The sequence below is a fragment of the Andrena cerasifolii genome, chromosome 7 (genome assembly GCF_050908995.1).
Source record: "Andrena cerasifolii isolate SP2316 chromosome 7, iyAndCera1_principal, whole genome shotgun sequence".
In the NCBI taxonomy this organism is placed as follows: Eukaryota; Metazoa; Arthropoda; class Insecta; order Hymenoptera; family Andrenidae; genus Andrena; species Andrena cerasifolii.
Genome location: NC_135124.1, coordinates 11,023,591 through 11,045,124, shown reverse-complemented (window position 1 = coordinate 11,045,124; position 21,534 = coordinate 11,023,591). Strand labels below are relative to the sequence as shown.

The 21,534-nt window shown below is 52.2% G+C and overlaps 1 protein-coding gene across 3 annotated transcripts in view; it reads right to left on the bottom strand.

Moving 5' to 3' along the window:
- LOC143371115 (uncharacterized) overlaps positions 1 to 21,534 on the bottom strand; it is a 297,394-nt gene that overhangs the window by 205,499 nt on the left and 70,361 nt on the right. For all 3 annotated transcript variants that reach the window (XR_013085976.1, XM_076815997.1, XM_076815998.1), the window contains exon 3: positions 20,531 to 20,669. Coding sequence is in view for 2 of the 3 variants with exons in the window: in XM_076815997.1 (XP_076672112.1) it covers positions 20,531 to 20,669 (139 nt within the window). In the remaining variant the exon portion in view is untranslated. The remainder of the gene's footprint in view (positions 1 to 20,530; positions 20,670 to 21,534) is intronic.

Sequence of the window (21,534 nt, the reverse complement as noted above, 5' to 3'; positions counted from 1 at the left end):
GATCACTCCGAATAATCATCGCGGGACACGCGGCACTCTCTCGCGTCATCGCATCTACGAAAATGAGGGAGGCCAGAGCAGAGGGCACGCAGCGCCACGAAAAACCTGAGCGAGAAGGTCTCGTGCGGATCGCGGGAGTGCATTCGACGCTGCGACGTCCAAAACATGGTTCCTGCCGGCGGATCAACGAGGAACCCAGATTCGCGTCACACTAGGCGATATTTAACCACCAACCTTCGTCGTAGTACCGTGAAATTCCTTTAAGCTACGCTTAAGTACCCTACCAACTCCGCACCATCCAATTCCCGTGGATGGAAAATCACGCAATTAACAGATTAGGTGGATGATCGTGCGTATCGTACCCTCCCCTGATCGTTTCAACCTCGTTGGTCCCTGCTATTCTTCTTTCGTCAGACAAAGATTGCGTTCCTCACCGTACGGATGCTTCCCGACCACGGATACATCGCGGTGGATTCGACGATGGCACGTTGTTACGAGTGAACGAAATCCTTCGGCTCGGTTTACGCGAGTAACGAGTTTTATTACGGTAATGCAGGATTTTTTCGATTCAGCCGCGGAGGAGTCCAGCCCCGAGCAATCTTCCCCAGGCTTGAATCGCGGTTCGGTATACACTACCGCTGATAAAAATTTAAATTATGTCCGTATTTTTGCCGACTCTACTCCCGACCGGTCCTTTTATCCACCTCTAGCCGGGGCAGCGGGAAACAGATCGAGGATGTATCCGCGCAATGCGCAAGTCTCGCGAACTAATTGAATACGTAACAAGATGAAGTCAGATTGAAAAGCGCTGTCGGCAATGGGAGAAGATCCAGCGTTCGTTCGCCCGTTGGTAGCCTGGAAATTGAATGAACGGGACGCGCGGATGAATGGGAGAGGAAATCGTGCGTGCGTCTGTCTATGGGTTCACGAGAACGGGGCGCGAAAATTCGATACACGCGGTAAATAGAAAAACCGAAGTCGCTGGGTCGGCTCTTTCAGCCGCGTCGCAGACGAGATTCGCTGACATCGGTTCCACGAGATATTCCAGGCTCATCCCATTATTCTCTTGCGAAAGGAATCCCCGCGTCAAAGATCGGTGCTCCGTGCACGATCGAGCGGCGAAACGGCGACTGCTGCTTCGACAAAGAAACTTGGACGCCCTTCAAGCGTCTCCAGCGTGTTCCATCTGCGAAATTTGGATGTCCCTCAGGAGAAAGAGGTAATTTCAGAGTTTTTTCTAAACGATGACCCGCAGACGAGCGAGCAAACACTGAGGCACACGCTGGAACACTGGAGCTCGACAAGTGTGGTCCATGGTTGGTGGAAAAAGTGGAGGAACCTGGGCAAATCGAATTCGAAAAATGCCCGCACGGAGAGCAGCCGGTGAGGACGTCACGAACCTTTTAAAGGTCTCTGTTATCCTTGGCCGGCCCCCGAAGGACACTCTTATCCGCGTGGCGGTGTTTGCTTTGCGGATCTTAACAGGGTAACGTTCGTCGCTGGTAACGCTCGATGAGAAATTCTACGTCGCGGCGAGCAACCGGTCGACCGGCCACCGGAGGGACGGCAAGTGAAATAACAAGACCGAAATGCACCGACAGGGGCGAACGCACGAGGAAGCAGGACGGTAGGAGGGTGCGTGCTTTGGGGGGGGAGCGAGAGGAAGGCAGATAGAAGGCCAGGGTGGAGGGAAACGCGTGGATAAGACGACAATCCGTTGCGCAAATGCCACCGGGATTTAGATCGGACGTCTCTAATGGCAGCAGGATTTCAATGGCAAATGGCACCTGCCAGATCCTCGCCACTTGTTTGGCCAAAGGATTTGTAAAATCTGGCGAGATATCCGCGCGGATACTTGGGCCGCTTGTTGGAGATATCGACGAGAAGCTCGGGGAATAAAACAGCGTCGTTGCCTCTGGTTTTAGATTAAATTAACACCGTGTCGCTGCTGTTCGAGGAATTAGCTCCTCGACAGCAAAAGCGTCGCACAGATCTGACCCCGTGGATCGGCGAACCTTTGAGGCACGAATAAATATTATTCGAGAACACTTTTCCCCCGCGACGGTCCCGTCTACGTTGGTGTTTGACTAGGGTATCTAATGACGCTATCGAAGGATCACACGATCTTTCACGACCTCTGCGATCCGATCGGCTGTGGAACGGATCGACAAAAAAGCTTCCTCGAAGAAGACGGACGCGTTATACCCCGCTAAAAAACCGAATCGTCTGCCATCTCGTTCGACGAGAGCAAACAATCTAACAAGCAAAAAGTCCCTTTTACGTCCCGAGTACCGAGGCGAGTTGCTCAATGCTTGTTAAGGGAAGCCTCGACTCTCTTTCTCTTTCTTTCCCATCCCCGCTTTCGAGCGAGCGTGTCTTGCCTGTCCCGGGTGAAAGGAGAGAAAAAAGCGAAGAAACGAGGAAGGGGCAGGTGAAAGGGAGAGGACGAATAGCGCGACGGGGGTTGTGTCCTTCGTTAAGAGACGTTAGCGAGGCACCTGGTGCACGATTACGCTCGCATCGCGCGCACATGGGGCCGATGGTGCCTCTATGGGGGCTGAAAGGCTGCTGGATGCCCGACGACATCATGACGGATGGGAACGTCAGCGTTCACAACGGGCGCGGCGGGCTTCGCCAAACAATAACGTTACGAATGTTTCATTCTCGCAACGCTGTCCACTTCCGCCGTCCTCGGCGCGCCCCAACTTTCCATCGTCATCGATCATCCCCTGGTAATCGGCGCGTGCGGTGTGTCGAAGAAAAAGGCAAACACGGCTAAAGATGTTCGATCATTAGCCGCGCACAGGGTGGAAAAATTTGTACGCGAACGCTTGGGTTAGGAGTCGCGGAGATTCGATTCCCAGCGTCCTCCCGAGCCAGGGTATAAAGTATCGGGGGCGAGAGCCAAGAGGAAGGACCACTTGGCTGCGACAAAAGCGCTCCGCTGAATCACGCCGCCCTTAAGAGGTCTCCTTGATTTATCTATATAGGGAGCGCCGTCTCTAAAGGACGACAAAGAAATTACTCGGCATTCGTAGGCTCGTTTCCTTCTCGGCGAGGAGCTTCCCCCGATCCTCGTAAAAAGCCGAGTTTCCAGGGAGGTCTGCTGCCCCGCGAGAAACGAACCGCGGCATTAGGCACGCGCAATGAAACATTCGAGCGAACACCGTGATCGCGCGAGATAACAGTAAGGCTGCAGCTCGGGGCAGGGTCATTCCACGCGAAGTCGGACACTTTTCGGAGTAACATTTCGGATTTTGGTGCAACATGGATATGTTGTAGTCTTTAGGGGTATATAAACACACACCCCCCCCCCCATAAACATGACTCATGTATGAAAGAAGCTAATTCCCTTTAATTCACGAAAAAAGTTCTCACGCAAAGATTGTGAAATCATCTTTGCTAATTCCAATTGTACTTTTAACCCTTTAATTCGCGAAGAACATTAAAAACCTTCTCACGCAAAGATTGTTAGTTCAACAGTTATAATTTTTGGAAAAATAGTAAACACTATATTTCAAAGAGCTGTAACATCCACAATTTTTGACGTTTCAAAAAATCCTTCGAGATATGTTTATTTACCCCTAAAGACTGCAACATATCCAAGTTGCACCAAAATCCGAAATGTTACTCCGAAATGTGTCCGACTTCGCGTGGAATGACCCGGCAGAGACCAGGGTGGCTGCAGGAGAAAAAGGCGGGAGTAACTTGTCGCGTCGACAGACGGAGGAGGAAGACTTGATGGATTTTAACCCCGGCTGATATTCGATTACCGATCAGCCTCCCTCGGCCGATAATCCATTATAGTTCTTGCGTCCTCCCCATGCCAGATACCCATCCCGCCGGTGACTCGCACGTTTTCTGGAATTTATCAGGCTGAATTGGATCGCAAATGGGGTTTACACGGAATTTCGGCCGGCGGGGGGTGGTACACGAGAAGCTGACGAGCGTGGAAGCGATGACCGTGTGATAAAGCATCGCCCCGGGCGAGGGAATAACGCGATACGGAATCGAGTCATTTAACGCGTGAGTCGGAAGCTGACAACGCGGCCCGAGAAAAATCTGTCGAACCGCAGCGGCTCCCGTTCTCGATCTCGTCTCGCGATGAATTAATATTTCATGCGGTAGTTTTGAAGGGTCGTGTTATGTTTGGATGGAGGGTTGATTTACGAGCTTCGTATGAGGTAAATGGCCCCCATTATCGGACATTCGCCGTCAAGTGCAGTCTCGGTTCTTTGTTCCCTTTATCGACCTATAAAAGATGGTATTTCCACAAAGGAGACATGGTCGCTCGAAGTTGAAGCAACTCTCCCCCGTTTCCAAGCCGAAGACGATCGCACGGAATAGTCGCGGGTCTTCGGGATATTTGCGCACTTGCGGTAGACACAGCAAAGTTACAAGGGGGTTGTGGAACAGCGGGATACGTACACGAGGGAGAGAAAAGGGCGGAGCCCCCCCTTTAATCTTCGCGGATCAAAACGTCGCGGCGCGTTGCATCGCCACGAGACTGTGGACCGCGAGAGCACGTGATTGCTTCGTGTATTCGAGTGGAAGTCTAACAGCATTTCAAAGGGACGAACACTGCAAAGAAAATTGCATTGTAATTAAAACTGCGGCGTCTTTGTGGGCCGCCACCCGCTGCTCCGTAAGTACGCGCGCGTTGAGTACACTCAGGGCCGCGTGCATCGCGCATCCCCGCGCGATTCTACGCGGCAAACGCGAGCCGGTCGCGTTATCGCTGGCAATAAGCGTTCGCGATTGTTTCGACGCCCGTGCAACTGCACGGCAGGTGGAACGGCGGACGTGAAACGCGTTCAGCAGAAGGATAGAGGGTGCAGCGGAGATCCGAGGTGGCAGGGAAGAAAATTCAACGGGAGTGGAAGGAGGCTCCAAAGTGGAGGCCCTATTTACAATAAAACGAAGGGAACTATCGGGATGAGCAACGAATCTTCTTTACGATCCATAAATCAGCGGCAGCCGCATTGGAACTTTAATTGCGTTTGGACGAGTGGCCCCGTTCCAATTTTCTCGTGGCAACTCGCCGCCCGAGTATAGACTTCCCCGAAGACTAACTTCCGAAGGAACTCCTTCGAATAAACCAATGAATGCCCCCCTAGCACGCGGAAGCTGCTTCTAGAGCATTCCGTGGATAATTCTCTGCAAACTCCCGGAGTCGCTTAATGTTTTCTTCCCGCTAAAATAACCCTCCGCTCCGAGACGACTTTCGACAAATGGGACGTAAAGCGCGCGGACTTATCGTCGATTTTCACCGATCGACCGCCGCTGGAAGTCATCCCAATCCACATGACCGTGCTCCTTTGAAGGCTGGCGACGGGGGAGGGTGCGGGTGTCGGTTGAGCGAAGCCAGTTTGTCGCCGCCTGGACGCGGTAACGCAATTTCATCGGCCTGCAGGAGGGAACTGACCCTCGCAAGTCCGTCGAAAGGTCATCCCTGTCCCCCGGTTTCCCTCGACCCTTCGAATAATAAACGGATCGTTAGCATTGATTAAAGCGCACTGCGGATGAGATGGTCTGCTCGCAGTTTCCGTTCGACGTTTCTGCCGTCCCTTCTGCGGTCGCCCCTCTGGCCCCGCCTGCGAACCACCGCGCCGACTGATTTCTCGGGGCAGAAGCGTAGGTGCTGGGATGCTTTATGTCTCGCGCAGCCCCCCACACAGGGAGGATTGCTTCCGATTACTTTCGGCCGATCGAGGGTCTAAATCTTAATTGAGGATTGCTGTGACGTGGCGTCCGTTTACGGTGCGAGTGGTCACTGGGAAATGTCTCTCCCACCTTGTTCATCCACCACTCTAATCCAGCGCCGTGTAGTCAGAGACCACAAAATTACCTTTTTTTAAAAAAAAGGTACAAAAAAGTGCGCCAAGTATACGCGCGCGCGCAGACGAACGAAAAAAAACTGTCGCAAATTTATTAGTGTGCTACATTTAGCTTTACAAAATTAATGATATATACAAATTTCACCAATTATAACAATGGCTATTTATACAAACAAAAAATGTATTAAATAATATTAAGCAGATATATATTTATTTTATACAAATAAATATTTCAATAGCAGTAAATATTTTATTCAAAATACTTGGCGCTGCGAAACCGAAACATGTTAATTGTCTTGATATAAATAATAAAATAAGACAAGACACCACTGAGACAAGAAACAAAGAAAAGTTTAGCAACACTAATTCACTTTTCTCATGTAAATCAAACCGAAGCTATCCATTAAGACCATTCAAAACTTAATCGGCTCAACCATTATTGAGATTCGATGATCGAAGGATTCTTCCAAATCCTGCACGACGTAATACAGACACGGCCGTCTCGCGCTGCGCATGAACTTGGCGCGAGACACAGCCGTGCCTCTTGATTACCAAAAAACTATCCTCGGAAAATCAAGAAAGCAGCCAGCTACTCCCCCGCGAATGATACTTCGCCGCGTGTTCGCGGAGGTCGGAGAACCCTCTCGTGTGCCTTTCATCATTGCGATTCTTGACCGGTTAAAATATTACCGCGCGTTCGCCGCCAGCCCCGAGGAACAGAGGCGTGCACAACTTTTGCATCAGCACCTCCACACTTGCAGGTAACCGAAAAGAAAATAACGAGGTCGTAGCTTACTTTACTTAACGACCCCCGCCCAGGCGCTCGCTCCTTCCGTGATTGTCCCCGTGTCCCGAAGACGCGCCCACCTTTTCTCCCCTCTGTTCTCGTTTTCGTAAGAACGCGCCGCGCCGTGGCGATCTAGCCGCCTCTGAACACGGCTTTTCATCTCGCATCGCGACAGTTTTCCTTTCGAGACAGAGTGGTGCGCGCCAACTAAGAGAACGGGCCCCCGTCGCATATTATGTTGGCCTAACACGCGTGACCCTCGCATAATGGAGACACCGAATGTCCTCCCTTTCTCGCCGGGGCCCTACGTGCGGACAACTCTTGTAACGAGGTGCTTCGCGCCCTCGTTCGACTCTTTCTCACGTAATATAGAAAGAGGAAGATTTTAATTACGGAAAGGAGCGGCCTCCCGCACCCGTAATCCTCTCGCCTCTTTACGCGCCCGGACACCTTCGACATCATCGAGAGAAGAAGGGAACAAATCCTCCGTCGAGTGTCTGCGTTGATCCACGCAGAATCTTCTTGACCATCAACGCGAAATCGATCTGCGAGCACGCGAGCATTCGGCACGGCCCGAAGATGAACGGCAGTCTCGAGGAAAAACGTAGGATTGCTTCGTTGTTTATTATCGCGCTTCTTCCTCGGCCGGAAGTAACATCGAGACGCAGCGGCGGCAAGTGTCCGTGCTTTTTCTCCAGCCACGACAATTAATTACCAGCGCGTTCCCTTGCCCACGCGATCCATGGATCCATCACCGGCCGCCCCGATGCCCACAGCCCTCGTTAATGCGTATAATTAACGAATTGCGATCGCTAATTACCCGCGCGACTATGTCGTCCGAGGGATTCGCCCGGGCTGCGCGTCGATACGTTCCCGGCGCTCGAATTTCTGGATCCGCTAATTACACCTCTAATCTGATTAACTAAATTGCGTCGCCGCGGGCTGTTTTGTCCAGCCGGGACGTCTTCTTTTTCACAGGAGGGATCCCTTTCAATGGAAGGTCGCGTGCAGTCCGGGTTATCACGTAAAAATGTCGTTAATGCGATCGACCCGGGTGGTCCCCTCCGTTGCGATTCCAAACCGTTTCGGACAAATTGCACCCTGACACGCACACCACCTATCATCGTCGCCAGTTCCTCGTGTCATCGGACGGAAAGCCGTCCATCGTTCCAGCCGACGAAACACCAACTTTCCACGAACCAAGTTTTCTGATTTAGCTAAAGGATTTATTGACTCGCGAGTGCACTCGGACACGAGGGTCGGTGCATCGAACCAAGGGGTTGACGTTATTTCAGTTGAATATCATTTTTGTAGCCAGACAAGGGAGGTTTAGCGTTGCTGGTCGAAGCAAACCCCAACTTGGTCTAATGGTCCACGAGACAAATGCCAGAACGATCCCTGTTAGGTTCCCGCTGCGCGATCCCCAACGAACCCACCCCGCCGAAGGCAGTGATTTAATTTCGAAGACTCATCTTCCAGATTGGGGGCGCACTAACTTTTCAATCAGCCGTCAAGTCCGTGGTCGCGATAGGGTGGAGCGCTGCAGGCCACAAGTACCTACCCTCGAAACGTTGCGAGATTCCTATATACAGGGCACGGGACAACATGTGCGCGCCAGTTCAGGGGTGAACTCGATATAAGGGAACGAAGAAACATGTTTATGCGAACGTATGCCTTTAGTCCGCCTTGCTTTCTGTATCCCGATAATTATATTCACCCCGAAGTAATGTGACGCCGATTACTAACCCCTGAATACTAGGTACATCATAGCTGTGAAAACATCCTCTGCTGTAATTTTTTATTCATCTTAAACGAACTGGTATTCCAAATATACTGCACCTCGTCTACCTACATGGAACTGCTGCCGTAAAACGAATACCTCCTGAAAATTCCTGAAACGTGTGTCGTCGGTGCGCAGGCACGGGTCAGACCAGTCGAGGCTTCGCCCTCTGAGCCCGGCAGGGGGTGGAGGGTAGCCGGGAGGGTGTTGAGATTCAAAGCCGGCTTAATCCGCGCGGTCGAGCCTGTGGAAATATTTTCTTAACGAGAATATTCAATTTTGCCGATCGATTCACGGCCGTTCCGCCCGTCGAAAATTATTCCCGCACCCTTGCGCGACTGCTTCGTCACGGCAGGATATCGCTTTCACCCTCTCGATTTCTAACAGCGTCGTGTCGCGCGCCAGATAAGTCCCGGGCTGAGTAAACCGATCAGCCGAAGAAACAGAAACGGAGAGGAACAGGGTGGTTGGTTGGCGTTTCGTACACGAGAGCCAAAAAAGGAGAAAAGGTAGCTGACGACGGCATTGGAAAAAAGGGTAGGCGATAGTTGGCTGAAATGGCGGTAAATGAGACAGCGGACGGATTCCTACGGAATTCCTGAACATGGAAATCCGACGAGCACACGTCGATCCGACCACAATATATCGTGTCCGAGGGCTTTGCGCTCTCCTCTCGGCCATTCCGAGAACGACGAGAAAGTTTTGTCGATAGCGGCGTGGCGGGGCGGGTTCCAACGGCGGGCCTATGTACAACGAATTCCGATACGCCGTTTCGGCTTTAATATCGCCGCCGCGCCGCGGCCAACATTAACACTTTTATAATAACGCGGCTCTATATTCCGCGCGCAGCGCGAACCGGTGCTCGTTAATGCGGCCGCGTTTAACGATTCGCCGCGTCCACCGAAGAATTCCGTCATCGCCCGCTCGCGGTCATCCCCGATGAATCCGCAATATGATGCGCTAATCCAGCCGTTCGTTATATTATGAACGCACGGCGACTGGTCATTAAATTACTTATTAATGCGTGTCGTTTAATACCGTTGGCGCCGCTAAAATGCATCTGTTCCGCCGACGAGCGCTCAGCGGGGCGGATTTTCCGCGAATTTTCCGCGAATTTCCCGCGAATTACCAGCGACGATTATTCCTTCCTTCCTGGGGCAGAGCGGCAGAAAACTCTGCGGCTGATCGACGATAACGACGACGAGAACGACGGCGGGAACGTTGACGACCCACGGCTACACCGGCAACGACGACGATTATTTCACTTTCCTGGCAAATGGCACATAAACATGGCCGCGGGCTGTGGGGCGGTGAGGGTCGGCAAAGGCTCCCCCGGGTTAACCAACCGAATAGAAGTATGATTTATAAGAAGAGGGAGGTGACCTAGCCGGGGAAACGAGAGTTCTTACCGTTCCGCGGAACGTCAGAACGCCAGACCTCGGGATCTCGGAGAAATTTACTCTCCGCCGCGGATATACTTGTCACGTACACGTTCGGAGTTCGTTAAACGTTGAGCAAATAATAAAGGAGTGGGCGGCTGGGATTCCAACCTGCTGATTACGACGAATAAATTCTTTCCTTCTCTGGCCGGCAACGGAGAGGGGCTACAGGGCTGGCCGCGTAATCGAGAATGCTTCGATTAGAAACTTAATCACGTCCATGTAGGCAAACAGTGCATCTTATTGTGCATTGCCATGGGCGAAGCGGTGCAGCTGTGCGATGCATTGTTGGAATCGTTGCTTCCGAGGAGAGAATAAATCTTGGCGTCTCCACCAAGCTGTCTCTGTTCATTGCAGATTCAACGAAAAGTGCACTTAAAGGTGAAACGCGTCCAGGTATTTGAGTCTCAGTCTCGTGAGCAAAATCAATTTCCTCGGGACAGAATGGGCCCAGTTTCTTGGAAACGGCATCCGAAACGCGAGCTGCCGAGGCGAACTACGGACGCAGCCGCGGGACCAATAAATTGGACGATAAATTTTTGGCGAACCCGGACGGTCGCGAGGCTCACCGTGAGCAGCTTGCCAGCCCCTGTGCCTCTCCTCGGATCTTCGGCCGCCCTCTACTTCGCGCGCTTTCTTTTTCACCGTCTGATGAGAAATAAAGTGGCCGTAAATCCTCTCTTTCTCCCTCGACGTAGCCCGTGCTGCTCCTATTTCAGAACCGCGCGAGTATTTAGGCTGTTGCCCACTACTTACCGGGAATATCCGGGAATCGCGTATCTTTCCGCCCCACTAATTTCGGGGTCGAAGAGAAACGACCGTGAAACGGCGAGCGATACCGTGCAGAGACCGTTAAATGCATTAGGTGGCTGTTACTTCTGAGGAGAATGTTACATTGCAGTCGAAACGACCGGGTCGCCGTCGAGATAAGGGTCAGAGGGGCAACCTCTGCGAGGAAACTTCCTATATTCGGCGAGGATGTCGTTATCGGGCCCCAATATCGCGTTGACGTCGCGGATCGAAGCTCTTAAACTTCTCGTATGCGGAATGGATGCATAAACAGTGTAATATTTCAGTTTCGCGTCACGTCGCTCGCGATATTTAATCCATCCACCAGGATGTACCGTTCATCTGTATCTACGTAACTTCCTCTCGGACCGGACGGGCGATTTTCCGAATTTTTACAAACTCCTGTCACGCACCCTTTGGAAAGGGGCAGAAAGATCGGGGGAAAAACGCGGTAAAAGAATAATTCTGCGCGAGTGCGGAGTTTCCCAGAAAACCGTGGAACAGAGTAATTATTTTCGGTCCCGTTCGCGAGAGGGCGGGAAAAACCGCCACGGGTTCTGTCAATACAAGTATGAAATCCGACGGACTTTAATTTTTTATAGTATCCCGGTTGCTATTCGCCATAAAACCTGGCCTATTGTCTCTGGCTGGTATTTCAACGATTTAAATGTCCGATACGGTGGACGGGGGCGGCGTCTGCGGACACGTCCAAAGCGTTCGTGGATTAATTTACAGCCGGTTTTCACCAGGGGTGGTTCGGATGTGTCGGGAATTTGATGGAATTTTATAGGGCCGTCATGGCCTCCTAAATATTTGGATTATTTTTCCCCAAAAGGTCGCGGCACCCACACCCTCGCAACCGTATCCTCTGCGAATCTGTTTTTACGCCCCGCCCAGTTCGGCCAGCGTCCACGTCCGCGAGTAACGTTAATTTCGATTTTTCCCTCCAGCTTTCCTCCGTTTAATCGGCAAGTTACTAATCGCTCCGGCGAGTCGCCGTTACGACAAATGTCGCCGAGCGGAAAAAGGGCGAAGGCTCCTTCTTTCCGGGCTACGTAATGATTCATCCGTTCTCGTCGGGACTGCGCGACGACATCCGTCGAATCCGATTAATCAAATCGAAGGATCGTTTCGCGTGGGCGGCTGGGCCGCGTTACGAAGCAATTAAAGCGTAGGATTAATTGCGACCGCACGCCGGGAAAAATAAGTCCATAAATTAACGGACGCTCGACGGGCTACCCCCTTTGCCAGCCGCCCTTTTCCACCTCTTATCCCTGACTCCACCGGCTCGACACACACTCTCGGCTCGCCCTGTTCCTCCGACCCTCTCCGACGAGCGCCGACAATCTTTCCTCTTGCCACGGATAACTTATTGCCCGGACTACGCACTATGCATTTCCGAAGCGATTAAGCTGTTACCCCGACTTTTTTCCGTTCCACCCCCTCCACTCGCCACCCTACTCGGTGCTGGGAAAACTTCTGAAAACTCTCGCGGGAGTTTTGCACCGTGGAGGGTGCGGCAGGGGGAGCAAAGGCGAAGAGAAGATAACGAATTCATCCTTATCCTCTTTCGCCGTGTAATTACGGTCTCGCAACAATAATGCAGTTCGAACGGCCAAAAATTCCGCCCAAGTTGCTCCCCTCCGTTCGATAGCCCGAGACGCTTCAGAACCGTTTCATTATCGGCTTTCAGGCTGTAGCTACCATCGCGTCGATGCTTTTACGTAAGAGGGTTCGCGAAGCTGGGAAAAATCGCAGATACCTATCTGCGCCGCGCCAACCATCTACTACCTATGCAAATCGCGAATGTGAAAGTTAATCTTTTACGATCCATTGCAACTTCGTTCAGGTAACCGTCTTCTTATCTTTTATTGCCGTTTCCAGCGTTATCCCGGGCTGCAGCGCGAACGACACCGATGTTATCTCGAGCGTGCACGTATCCTTGCCTGTCGAGGCCAACGACGGAGCGCCCTCCTTTCCCTTTTCACTGTTTTCGAACAACAGTTTGCCTAGGGAAGGTGGATTTTTCCTCCCTAACTCGAGCAACTAAAAAATGGAACTTTAAAGTGGAATAGTTCATCAGGTCCACTTCCAATTAAGTTATGAATTAACTTATTTCCCTAATGCATCAACGATGCCTAATCTCTGCAAATTCGTTGACGACACAAATCCTCCACTACTTGCACTCTGTCTGATGCGTTTTATTAGAGCTCCACGACGAATCGCCTGTTCGTGGTCCAACGACAATGAGGGAAGGAGACGCGGTTCGATAGCTCGCCTCCCTGGGAACTGCGAGAAGGGGTGCAGAGGATTCGAGCGTCGGAAAACGCTGACTGCGAAATAACTGGCGTCGGTGAGGGACGCCGGTGCTTTTTTTATGTGACACAAAGTAGCACTTTGCCAAATGACCCGAGTCTTTTTAGGGCTGTACCGGCGCCGCCACCTTCGGCATCGACGTCGTCGCGGGGATCGCGCGGCAGCACGAGCGGAAATTCGTTCCTTCGAGATTGAAGTAGCCGCCCCATCGGTTTCCCTCTTCTATCTGGCCGCGTGCGACTCGCGAACAATGGGCCGCGTTAATTTCGAGGGCCAGGGTGAGAAATCGAGAAATCGATTTCAGAGAACGCCCGACGGAGAACGACAAACGGAACCAGGCGCCGCCCCGAACGCTGGGGCACCGCGATTTCCATAATTGGGAATAAAATCAGAGAGAATTGCGCGCGTCCCTTGACACGACATCGTTCGCGTCCAGGGTCCATTTCCCAGTCGAGGCGAATGCAACGTTCGTTTCGTGCACTAGCAGCGCAAATACGTGACGATATATATATATATATATATATATATATATATCTGGTTTATAAATATTAAACCGAGGGTATCACGTTGTCCCTCCCCCCCAAGAAAGTACCATAACCTTAAGACGTCAGACTGTGCATTGAAGGGGGATCAGGGGGATTTGCGGACGGTATCCCTCGTTTCACGATATTACCCCTTATACTCGGGGACTTACGCTATCTAGAACGTATACACTGCGACCATCTACACGTACGCGGTTGCCATCCATAGAATTATGACGCTACTACGTTTATGACGTCTGCGAACCCGTCTCCGCGTTGCCGCTTGCCAGCGGCGTTGGTAATTGATTCTGAAAAGTGACTTGGACGGACCATCCAGAGCGGAACTTTTCCTCCGCGCAATTTTTCCGAGGGTCCGCTAAAGTCTCTCAGCGATCGAGTTAGCCCAAGCACCGCGGCACGTGCTGCATTAATCATAGCGTCGCGGCGCGGTTCGTTTCGCGGTACCCACAGTGAAACACATTTTTCCTCCGGCTTTCCTTCGCTGGAATCGCGTAGAAGTAGCTATCGGGACGCAGATTGTCGAGCTGCCTATTAACGCGAAATGCGTTTGTCAGCGTGCCGCGTCAACGACAAGTTCAACAGGGAGCAAGAAGCTTCGCGGAACGAAGGTATATTAACGAGAACCCTCGCGGCATTCGAGACACTCGGCGAGACTTCGGAAGTTTCGTTTGCGCCCCCTTCCCCCGCGTTCTTCGACGTCGAGGAGAACGCGAGCGAGGGGTTAAGTTGCCACCCCCCTCGGGTACCATGTACACGACTTCTCGTTATTAATTACTCGAAAACTCGAGGCCCGTCAACGGGAATCAACCCCCGCTACACCCATCAAAACAACGCCGACACGGATCACCGCCGATCTCGCGCGGATTTACGAGGTTGGCGACCGTGGTAAATGGTTCCAGGGACCGGTCAATCATTTTTCACGCGAGCTGAGATAATTTTTCAAAGCGACCAGGTGCCTCGGAGCGCCCAGTAGATCGTGGGTAAATGAATCGAGCAATTGGATGCTATCGAGGCTCTCGGACCCCTTACGAACGTAACCCCTTGCGATTAACCACGGTCCCCGCTGTTTGACGCCATTGCATTTGTTTAGAACAATTACTAAATAAATGCTCAAATATTCGTTTTTATTAAGTGAAATAATTTTTATTAGGTACTCTTATATCTGCACTGTAAGCACCCAAAAGGTCATGTTTATCAGTTTATTAGTTCAACAGTTATAATTTTTGGAAAAATAGTAAACACTATACTTCAAAGAGCTGTAACATCCACAATTTTTGACATTTCGAAAAATCCTTCGAGATATGTTTATATACCCCTAAAGACTACAACATATCCAAGTTGCACCAAAATCCGAAACGTTACTCCGAAAAGTGTCCGACTTCGCGTGGAATGACCCTCGGGCGAAAAAGAAGGAAGTTGCGTCTGCACAGTTTACCAAACGTTCTTAAACGCGTCGCGAGTAAAATGTAGCCGAAACAATGCCTCGCGAAGCAGAGAGGGGGCCTCGCTGCAAGAAAGCATCGGGGAAAAGAGAAACATCGCCCGGAAAGGGTACAAGGATCCCGTTCCCAGCCAATTTACCATAAACTCGGGGGTTTATGGAGGGAAAGTAGCCGGATATTACCGGAAGAAGCGCGAAAAATGCGGGCCGCGGCACCGCGCCACTGGATAAGAATATTAGACAAGAATGGGGCGGAAAGGGTAGGGAGACGTTCCGCGGATGAAAAAGAGGCAGATGGCCGAGGGAGCAGAGGGATTGAACAACGGAATTAAAAGGACGCCTACGTGTACTTTCTTCGGGGGCAGACAGGCGTAAACCCGCACGCCATCGCTGCCACCACGCTCCACCTCCCGGGTGCACCCTGCCGAGAATTTATGAATGCTTTATTTAATTTGAGATTCGGATTCTGCGCTCTCCGGCAGCTAGCCGGTGTTTTTCTTTGCCGGGTGCTCGGTAATGCGACATCGCGACGAGGAATTACACTAGCGCCAGAGCAGCGCCGCCTCGAACGTGTAATTCGTATCTCGGCCCGGCGAGGGACGATAATTAAAAAGAACGCGGCTTTGCCTTCGTTTTCCGCCAGGCTAATGGAACGGCCCTATCAAAGATTCAATTATACAAAGGACAGCCCTCGTCAGCGTTTCGAGAAGGCTGCCTCATTTTTTCCTTTATCTCGCGGGAACAGGGACGAATTAGAGGGCCTATTTTCACCAACGCGATAGGAAAGGACAACGGAATCCCTTTAACGTCCGCCAAAATGGATCAACGCCTCGCTTAACGGGCCTCAATCACGTTTACGTCGCGCCATAAACGTTTTGTTCTACTTGTTTCCTCTAGTTAAAGCAGGGGTTGGCTTGCAAGGAGCTAGGCGAGCAGAGAATCAGCGGCGAGGAACGACTGGTCCGTCAAAGTGAGATTCTGCAGTGGACAAAGTATCGGGAGAGGATGCACGCAGTGGTGAATGATAAATCAGAATTTTTCGTCAGGCTGACGGATGCTGGTAAATGCGAGACGATGCAGACGAAGAAGGGGAGGTTCGTATACGAGCGTCGACGACTTGGTCGTCGGAAGATATCGGAGGGGTTGAAAAATTAAAGAAAAACAAAGGGCCCGCCCGCGGGACGACAATGAAGGAAATAAGCAGCCATTGATAACGCCGCGAATCAAGAATCCGAGGTGGCAGCCGACAATGGAACATCAGAATGGCTATTATACTCGGCGTAGACTCAATTATTTTAAGCCACTTTTGTGCCGCGCTAATGAACCGGACAAAGCTGAATATTAAACCAACCTCCAATCCTTCTTCGCTTATCTGTCCCCCGGCTCGTCTACGCCGTTCGTTTCCGTAACCTTCGACTTGAAGAGGAAGGATCGATACGCACAGTGGGTGGAAGAGCCCCAGAGACGCTTGGTCGTATTCCGCATCGTGTCGGAGCAGTAGTACGATAAGCGTCTGGGCATACATGTATAGGTGGACGGGAATTAAACGGAGCTTACTGTGCTCGGAGTGCGATAAAAACGCAACGGAGCCTGGACACCGGCGAAGAAAAATGCCAGAAAAATCCGACGACTTCTATGAGCGTTACGTGGAGATCCTCTGGAAAGGTACACGGCAAGGGACCGCTGACGATACTACTTAAGAAGTCATCGAACGGCGGTGTAATTTCTCCGCGGGGTGACTCGGCGGATTCTTTTCACTCGGAAGAAACCAGTTTCTTCCGCGCCATCGGAGCCCGGCCCGATCCCCCACCGTGGAATCGTAGGAAGGGAAAGATCGAAAGGTGTTCTATCGAAAAATCCACCGGCTATTGCCTCGACCCGGCCTCTCCAGCGGACACGAGGGGAGAGAAGATCAAGCGGGTTGAGTGGATTCGTTGCGCGACGGTATTTACCGCTTCGTAAGTTACTTGTCGGCGGCAAGACCCCATGAAAACCCCCAGGAAAACCTTGTTAATTAGACGTCGAAAGTAAAGCGCGAGACGTAAGGCGGCAGCCAGCCGGGAGAACAGAAATAGCGGAGACGTTCTCAATGTCGGGACCCCATAGACATGACTTTAATTCCGGGAAGAAGAGCGACGTCTTCGAGGTAAAGTCCCTTCCTGCCCTCCCCTCGACTCCTCCATCGAGCAGCCTCTGCTCTCTTCGTCGTTTTGAATAGCACGCATAATGGCATTCATCCTTCGGTCTTCTTTTTCAAATGGTCCACGGCAAGATCGCGAACAATGGGCGACGGCGAACGGTTATTACGTGGCCGCGTCGATCGCAGGACAAATTCATGCTCCCAGCGATGTCCTGTATGCGCATCGAACGTATCGACACGGCTTGTGCATCGAACGTCTCCGCGAATAATTTACCCGTCGGACGGGACTTAATTATCCGGCTTTTTCCCTTATTACCCTCTCTGGCTCGCGGCGTTCTCGCGCGAGCCTCGCACGCCGCCGATTTATGGCCGTGTCGATAGAGCCAACGGCTGTGCATTAACATTTCGTAATACCCGTGCTATCTCCGCGCCGGAAAAACGGGCGCGATGAAAATAAAAGGGCATTTTCTACGCTCGAACGGTTGAGCAATGGGCGAAGGGTGAGGCCCGTAAGCGCGGCACGGCCGCGAAATGCAAACGAGACGGAGAAAGGGAGGGAGGTACAAATCGGCCGTGAAATCCAAGATTCAACCCCATCCATCCGCCCGGGGCGACGAAATGAAGGCCCCTCCGTCGCCTAGCTGATATGATAAACACCGAAAATGACAGCACCATCCACCCCCGAGTCTATTTCCCCCTTTTTCTCCCGCCTGCAACCTCCTCCCGTCTTCCCTGGGCTCTTCGAGTTAATCACGTCAGGCAGGCAGACCCTCTGATTAAAACGGGCCTCCATCCCTTCTTATTATTATTGTTATTAGAGGAAGTGAGTGCAGGGCACTCTGGGAATCGCGCCGGATAGACGGGACGGCTCTCCTCCTCTGTACGTATGTACGTGCGAGGCACACGTACACTCGACGCGTGCGTGTGCGCGCAGCTTCTCCTAATCGTCTGAATTTTCGAGATTATTAAATGGCTGACGAGACTGGGAATGAATCTTGTTTCGCCCGTTCCTTAATTAACTTTCCTCGCCGCGCTATTAATCGCCCGGGCAAATATATATCCTTCCCTCTATCTCTTCCTACGTCGACGGGCTGAAACTTTCCTCGAGAGCTCCAGCGATTCGTCGCTCGTTCGCCGTTTAATGTACCAGCAACCCTTAGGACTCTCAGAGCCAACGATTGGTCCATTTTTCCCCGCGAGCCGTGCGCTGCAAGCCGATCAAAGAAGCGGAGCAGCCTGTGTCGCGACAACGGAGGAGAGCCGTAGGAATTTAGAACCGGTCGTAACGAGGCACCCTCGTAGCAAATTACAAATGGCATCGTCGACTCCTGACGGAAGACGAGGACTACTGTCGTGTCGTGTGTACGCCTCGGAACGAGTCCTACTTGGCCGCGTGGCTGCCGGACGATCGGATTGCCCGGCCGACCGATGATCCGGTTTCACGGGGTAATCTATCCTCCGAGCGGCCGATCATGCTAATAAAGCCGGCAGCTATAAGTAACGTGGAACGATCGTAAATCCTGCCGCCGGGGGGAGCTGTTGAACACGCGTGCAAGTGCAGCGACGGTAGCGTAAACGGACAGGCAGGGCCTCGCCGGGGACAGACAGAGCCGTTTCAAGCCGATTTGACAAATGCGCGACAGCAGAGCGAACAGACGCGAAGAGAGTAATATTCATTATTCCCGGAGTAACTCGTCCGCTGACAGCGACCAGATATCTGGCTGTTCGCGTTGACGAGAGTACGTTAATCTTCCCTGCGACTAGCTCCTCGTCGCTCGCCAATGGAGACGATAACGCGCGATCTTTCGGTATCGAGTTTACGTAACTCTCCACTTTAATTCGTCCACTGACGAATTTCTACATAAGGAGGTACGCTTCGAGCGCTAAAGGTTAACCACCCCGGAGGATATCTACAAAAAGGTTCCAATGAAATAGGATCCATCGCGGACAACCGACTTGAAACGAACCACCTCGACCTCCCACGCCCTCAAAGATCCCGCCACCAGCGAATCAAGCTTCAACAGGCCCGATCGTCTGCCTGGAAACGCTCCGAGCACAATCCCGTGTCCCCTCGAGAGGACGGAGAAAGATGCACTCGATTGCGCCATTGTGCGCAGGGGACGCAGGTGTGCGAGCAAGCAGGTCGAATTATCGAGAGCGTGCATGGCGTTACGTAAGGTCGCGGAGAGGGAAACGAGGAGAAAAAAGAGGAGGATCTCGGGGGCAGGAAGGAAAGAGGAGAACGAGTTTTGTCTCGCAGCCGAGATCCCCAGGTTACGAAACGCGGAGTGGTCGGTGCCTGGCTGGTCGGCGATGATTGCCGGTGCCTCGCGCGGGCTAATAGCGGCCACGAGCATAACGAAGGGTTATGTGGATCACGAGTTTGTTATTGGCTCGCTTAATGACTCGTCCACTCGTTCTACCTGTCTGCAGGCCAAGTCTGACGCGCGCGAATGCCAATCTGCCGTGAACGCCGATATAACGCGGCCCGCCGAGCCTGGCGTATGCTGCGCCCCGTGATCCGAATATATCAGGTATAAAGTGGAACGGGGAAGGCGGAATTTCAATAACTATCCGGCAACGAGCGGCCGCGTCCGCCGAATAACGCTACTATGCGGAGCCGGGGCCGCCGAGCCGAAACGTTCCACGTCGAATTTTCCATCCAATAGCCCGATCGATTGATTCCCTTCGTTCGTCGACCTGACCCGATTCGCTTGTTGCCCGCAATTCCCACGGCAGAGCGTTTCGAAACGGTGCTGCCCGCGAAACAGAAAGCGGCAAAGAACGCGCCACAAAGCACAAAGGCGCGATCAGACGGCTGGCAAGCGCACGTCTTAATCCTGGCCATTTGCTCAGACCAACGAGCACCAGTCTAGTGGCGACATTAATGAGAGGCTCGACCCGAGGCGAGTTTTATCCCCGGCAATATCCTCAACGCCGACTGCCCGTTACGCTCGACTACTTATCTACGTGACCGTTTAGACGCTTTCAGGGGAACGTTACAGAGAGGCTATGCAGATAGAGAAACGGAGACGCGAGGTAGTTGTCTGGATTAATAAACGAAGTTCTGGAGTAGATGACCGAGAGAGAGAGCTCTCGGGAATGGATATTTAAGAAAATTCATGCTCGTAGCTCGTGGAAGATTGAAAAAAAGCTGGGAGGGACGAAAGCCACGGAAATGAGAAGAATCTCCGCGCAAAGGGTGAGAAATACCAGCAGGGGTATTGTAATCAAATTCCTCGCCTCGTCGATACGTCCCGTCGACTAAATTAACGCGGAGACTTCTCCCAGATTCGACCGCCTCGTACGAACTAATTTGTTATACGGTTGAAATTACAGCCCCGCGCGTGTCCATGCGCCGGCAGGATAGATAGATGTATCCCTGGCGCGGAGAACGTGAGAACGTTCGGTTACGAGCGCCTAACGTACCGTATAATCACTGCATTTGTATTCACTCACCATTGATATTAGCCGGGGATTGATCCACGCCTGCTGCATGTTATCGTCGAGATACCGCTTCGCTATCCGGGCGATGTTTTCGTGCGGCTCTTTCTTCTGCGCTGGAACCGCGGGCGGGGCGTCACCGTTGGCATTGTTTCTGGAACAAACGCGTGAACACGAGATCGTGAGCATCGGAAACGTTACTGGGAACGTGTCGGAGCGTGGGCGTGATCGCAGCCGATCAAAGCGATCGGGACACGTTCCTTTTTCGGGATGCAGGAGTCAACGATGAAGGAACACCTCGGTTACTTGACTCGCGAAAAGGTGTCGGATAGATGTGCTGGAAATGTGGAGCAACTGCAGCTGCGTGCTCTCTAAAAAAGCTGCAGGGCACGCAAAGTTTCAAAGCCTTCTTTAACGGTGGACATAGGTGCTTCCCCAACAACAAGTATTGCAAACGAAGGCTTATGGATCCCGTCCTCCGTTTACAGACCCATAACAGTATGATAGATAGATGGGTCGAGGCGTACTAACGAGATAAACGGGGACACGCATTAACGACAGGAACCGATCGATGGGACCGAATCTCGATAGTGACAAACCGGGAACCGGTGGCGTCTCCCTAGCTGTGCCTTGGCAAACGCCTATTATTTACTTCGATGAGTTATTAACGCGAACGACGTTTGACGGAGGAGGGCAATCCGCGCGCGGGACCGCCCTGGGCCAGGAGGGCACGAAATTAACGGTCTCCTGCTCTCCGGCAATGTATCAAACCGAATCTATTGCGGGACCACCGCACCATCACCACCGTCACCGACCATCGCCCGATGCCAGATTGCACGTCGCGCGGCACTGCGCGGCGAAACAGTTCGCAATTAGGCGGCCGACAACAATACGTATCTCGAGCCCGGGCAGATCATTACGCCGCTCTGTTATCGTTCGCGATATCTTGATTGCTTTCGCCTGGAATCGAGACGAACCGCGTCTTACGCGCCGTTCTTTTCGGATTCTGCCAGTGTAGC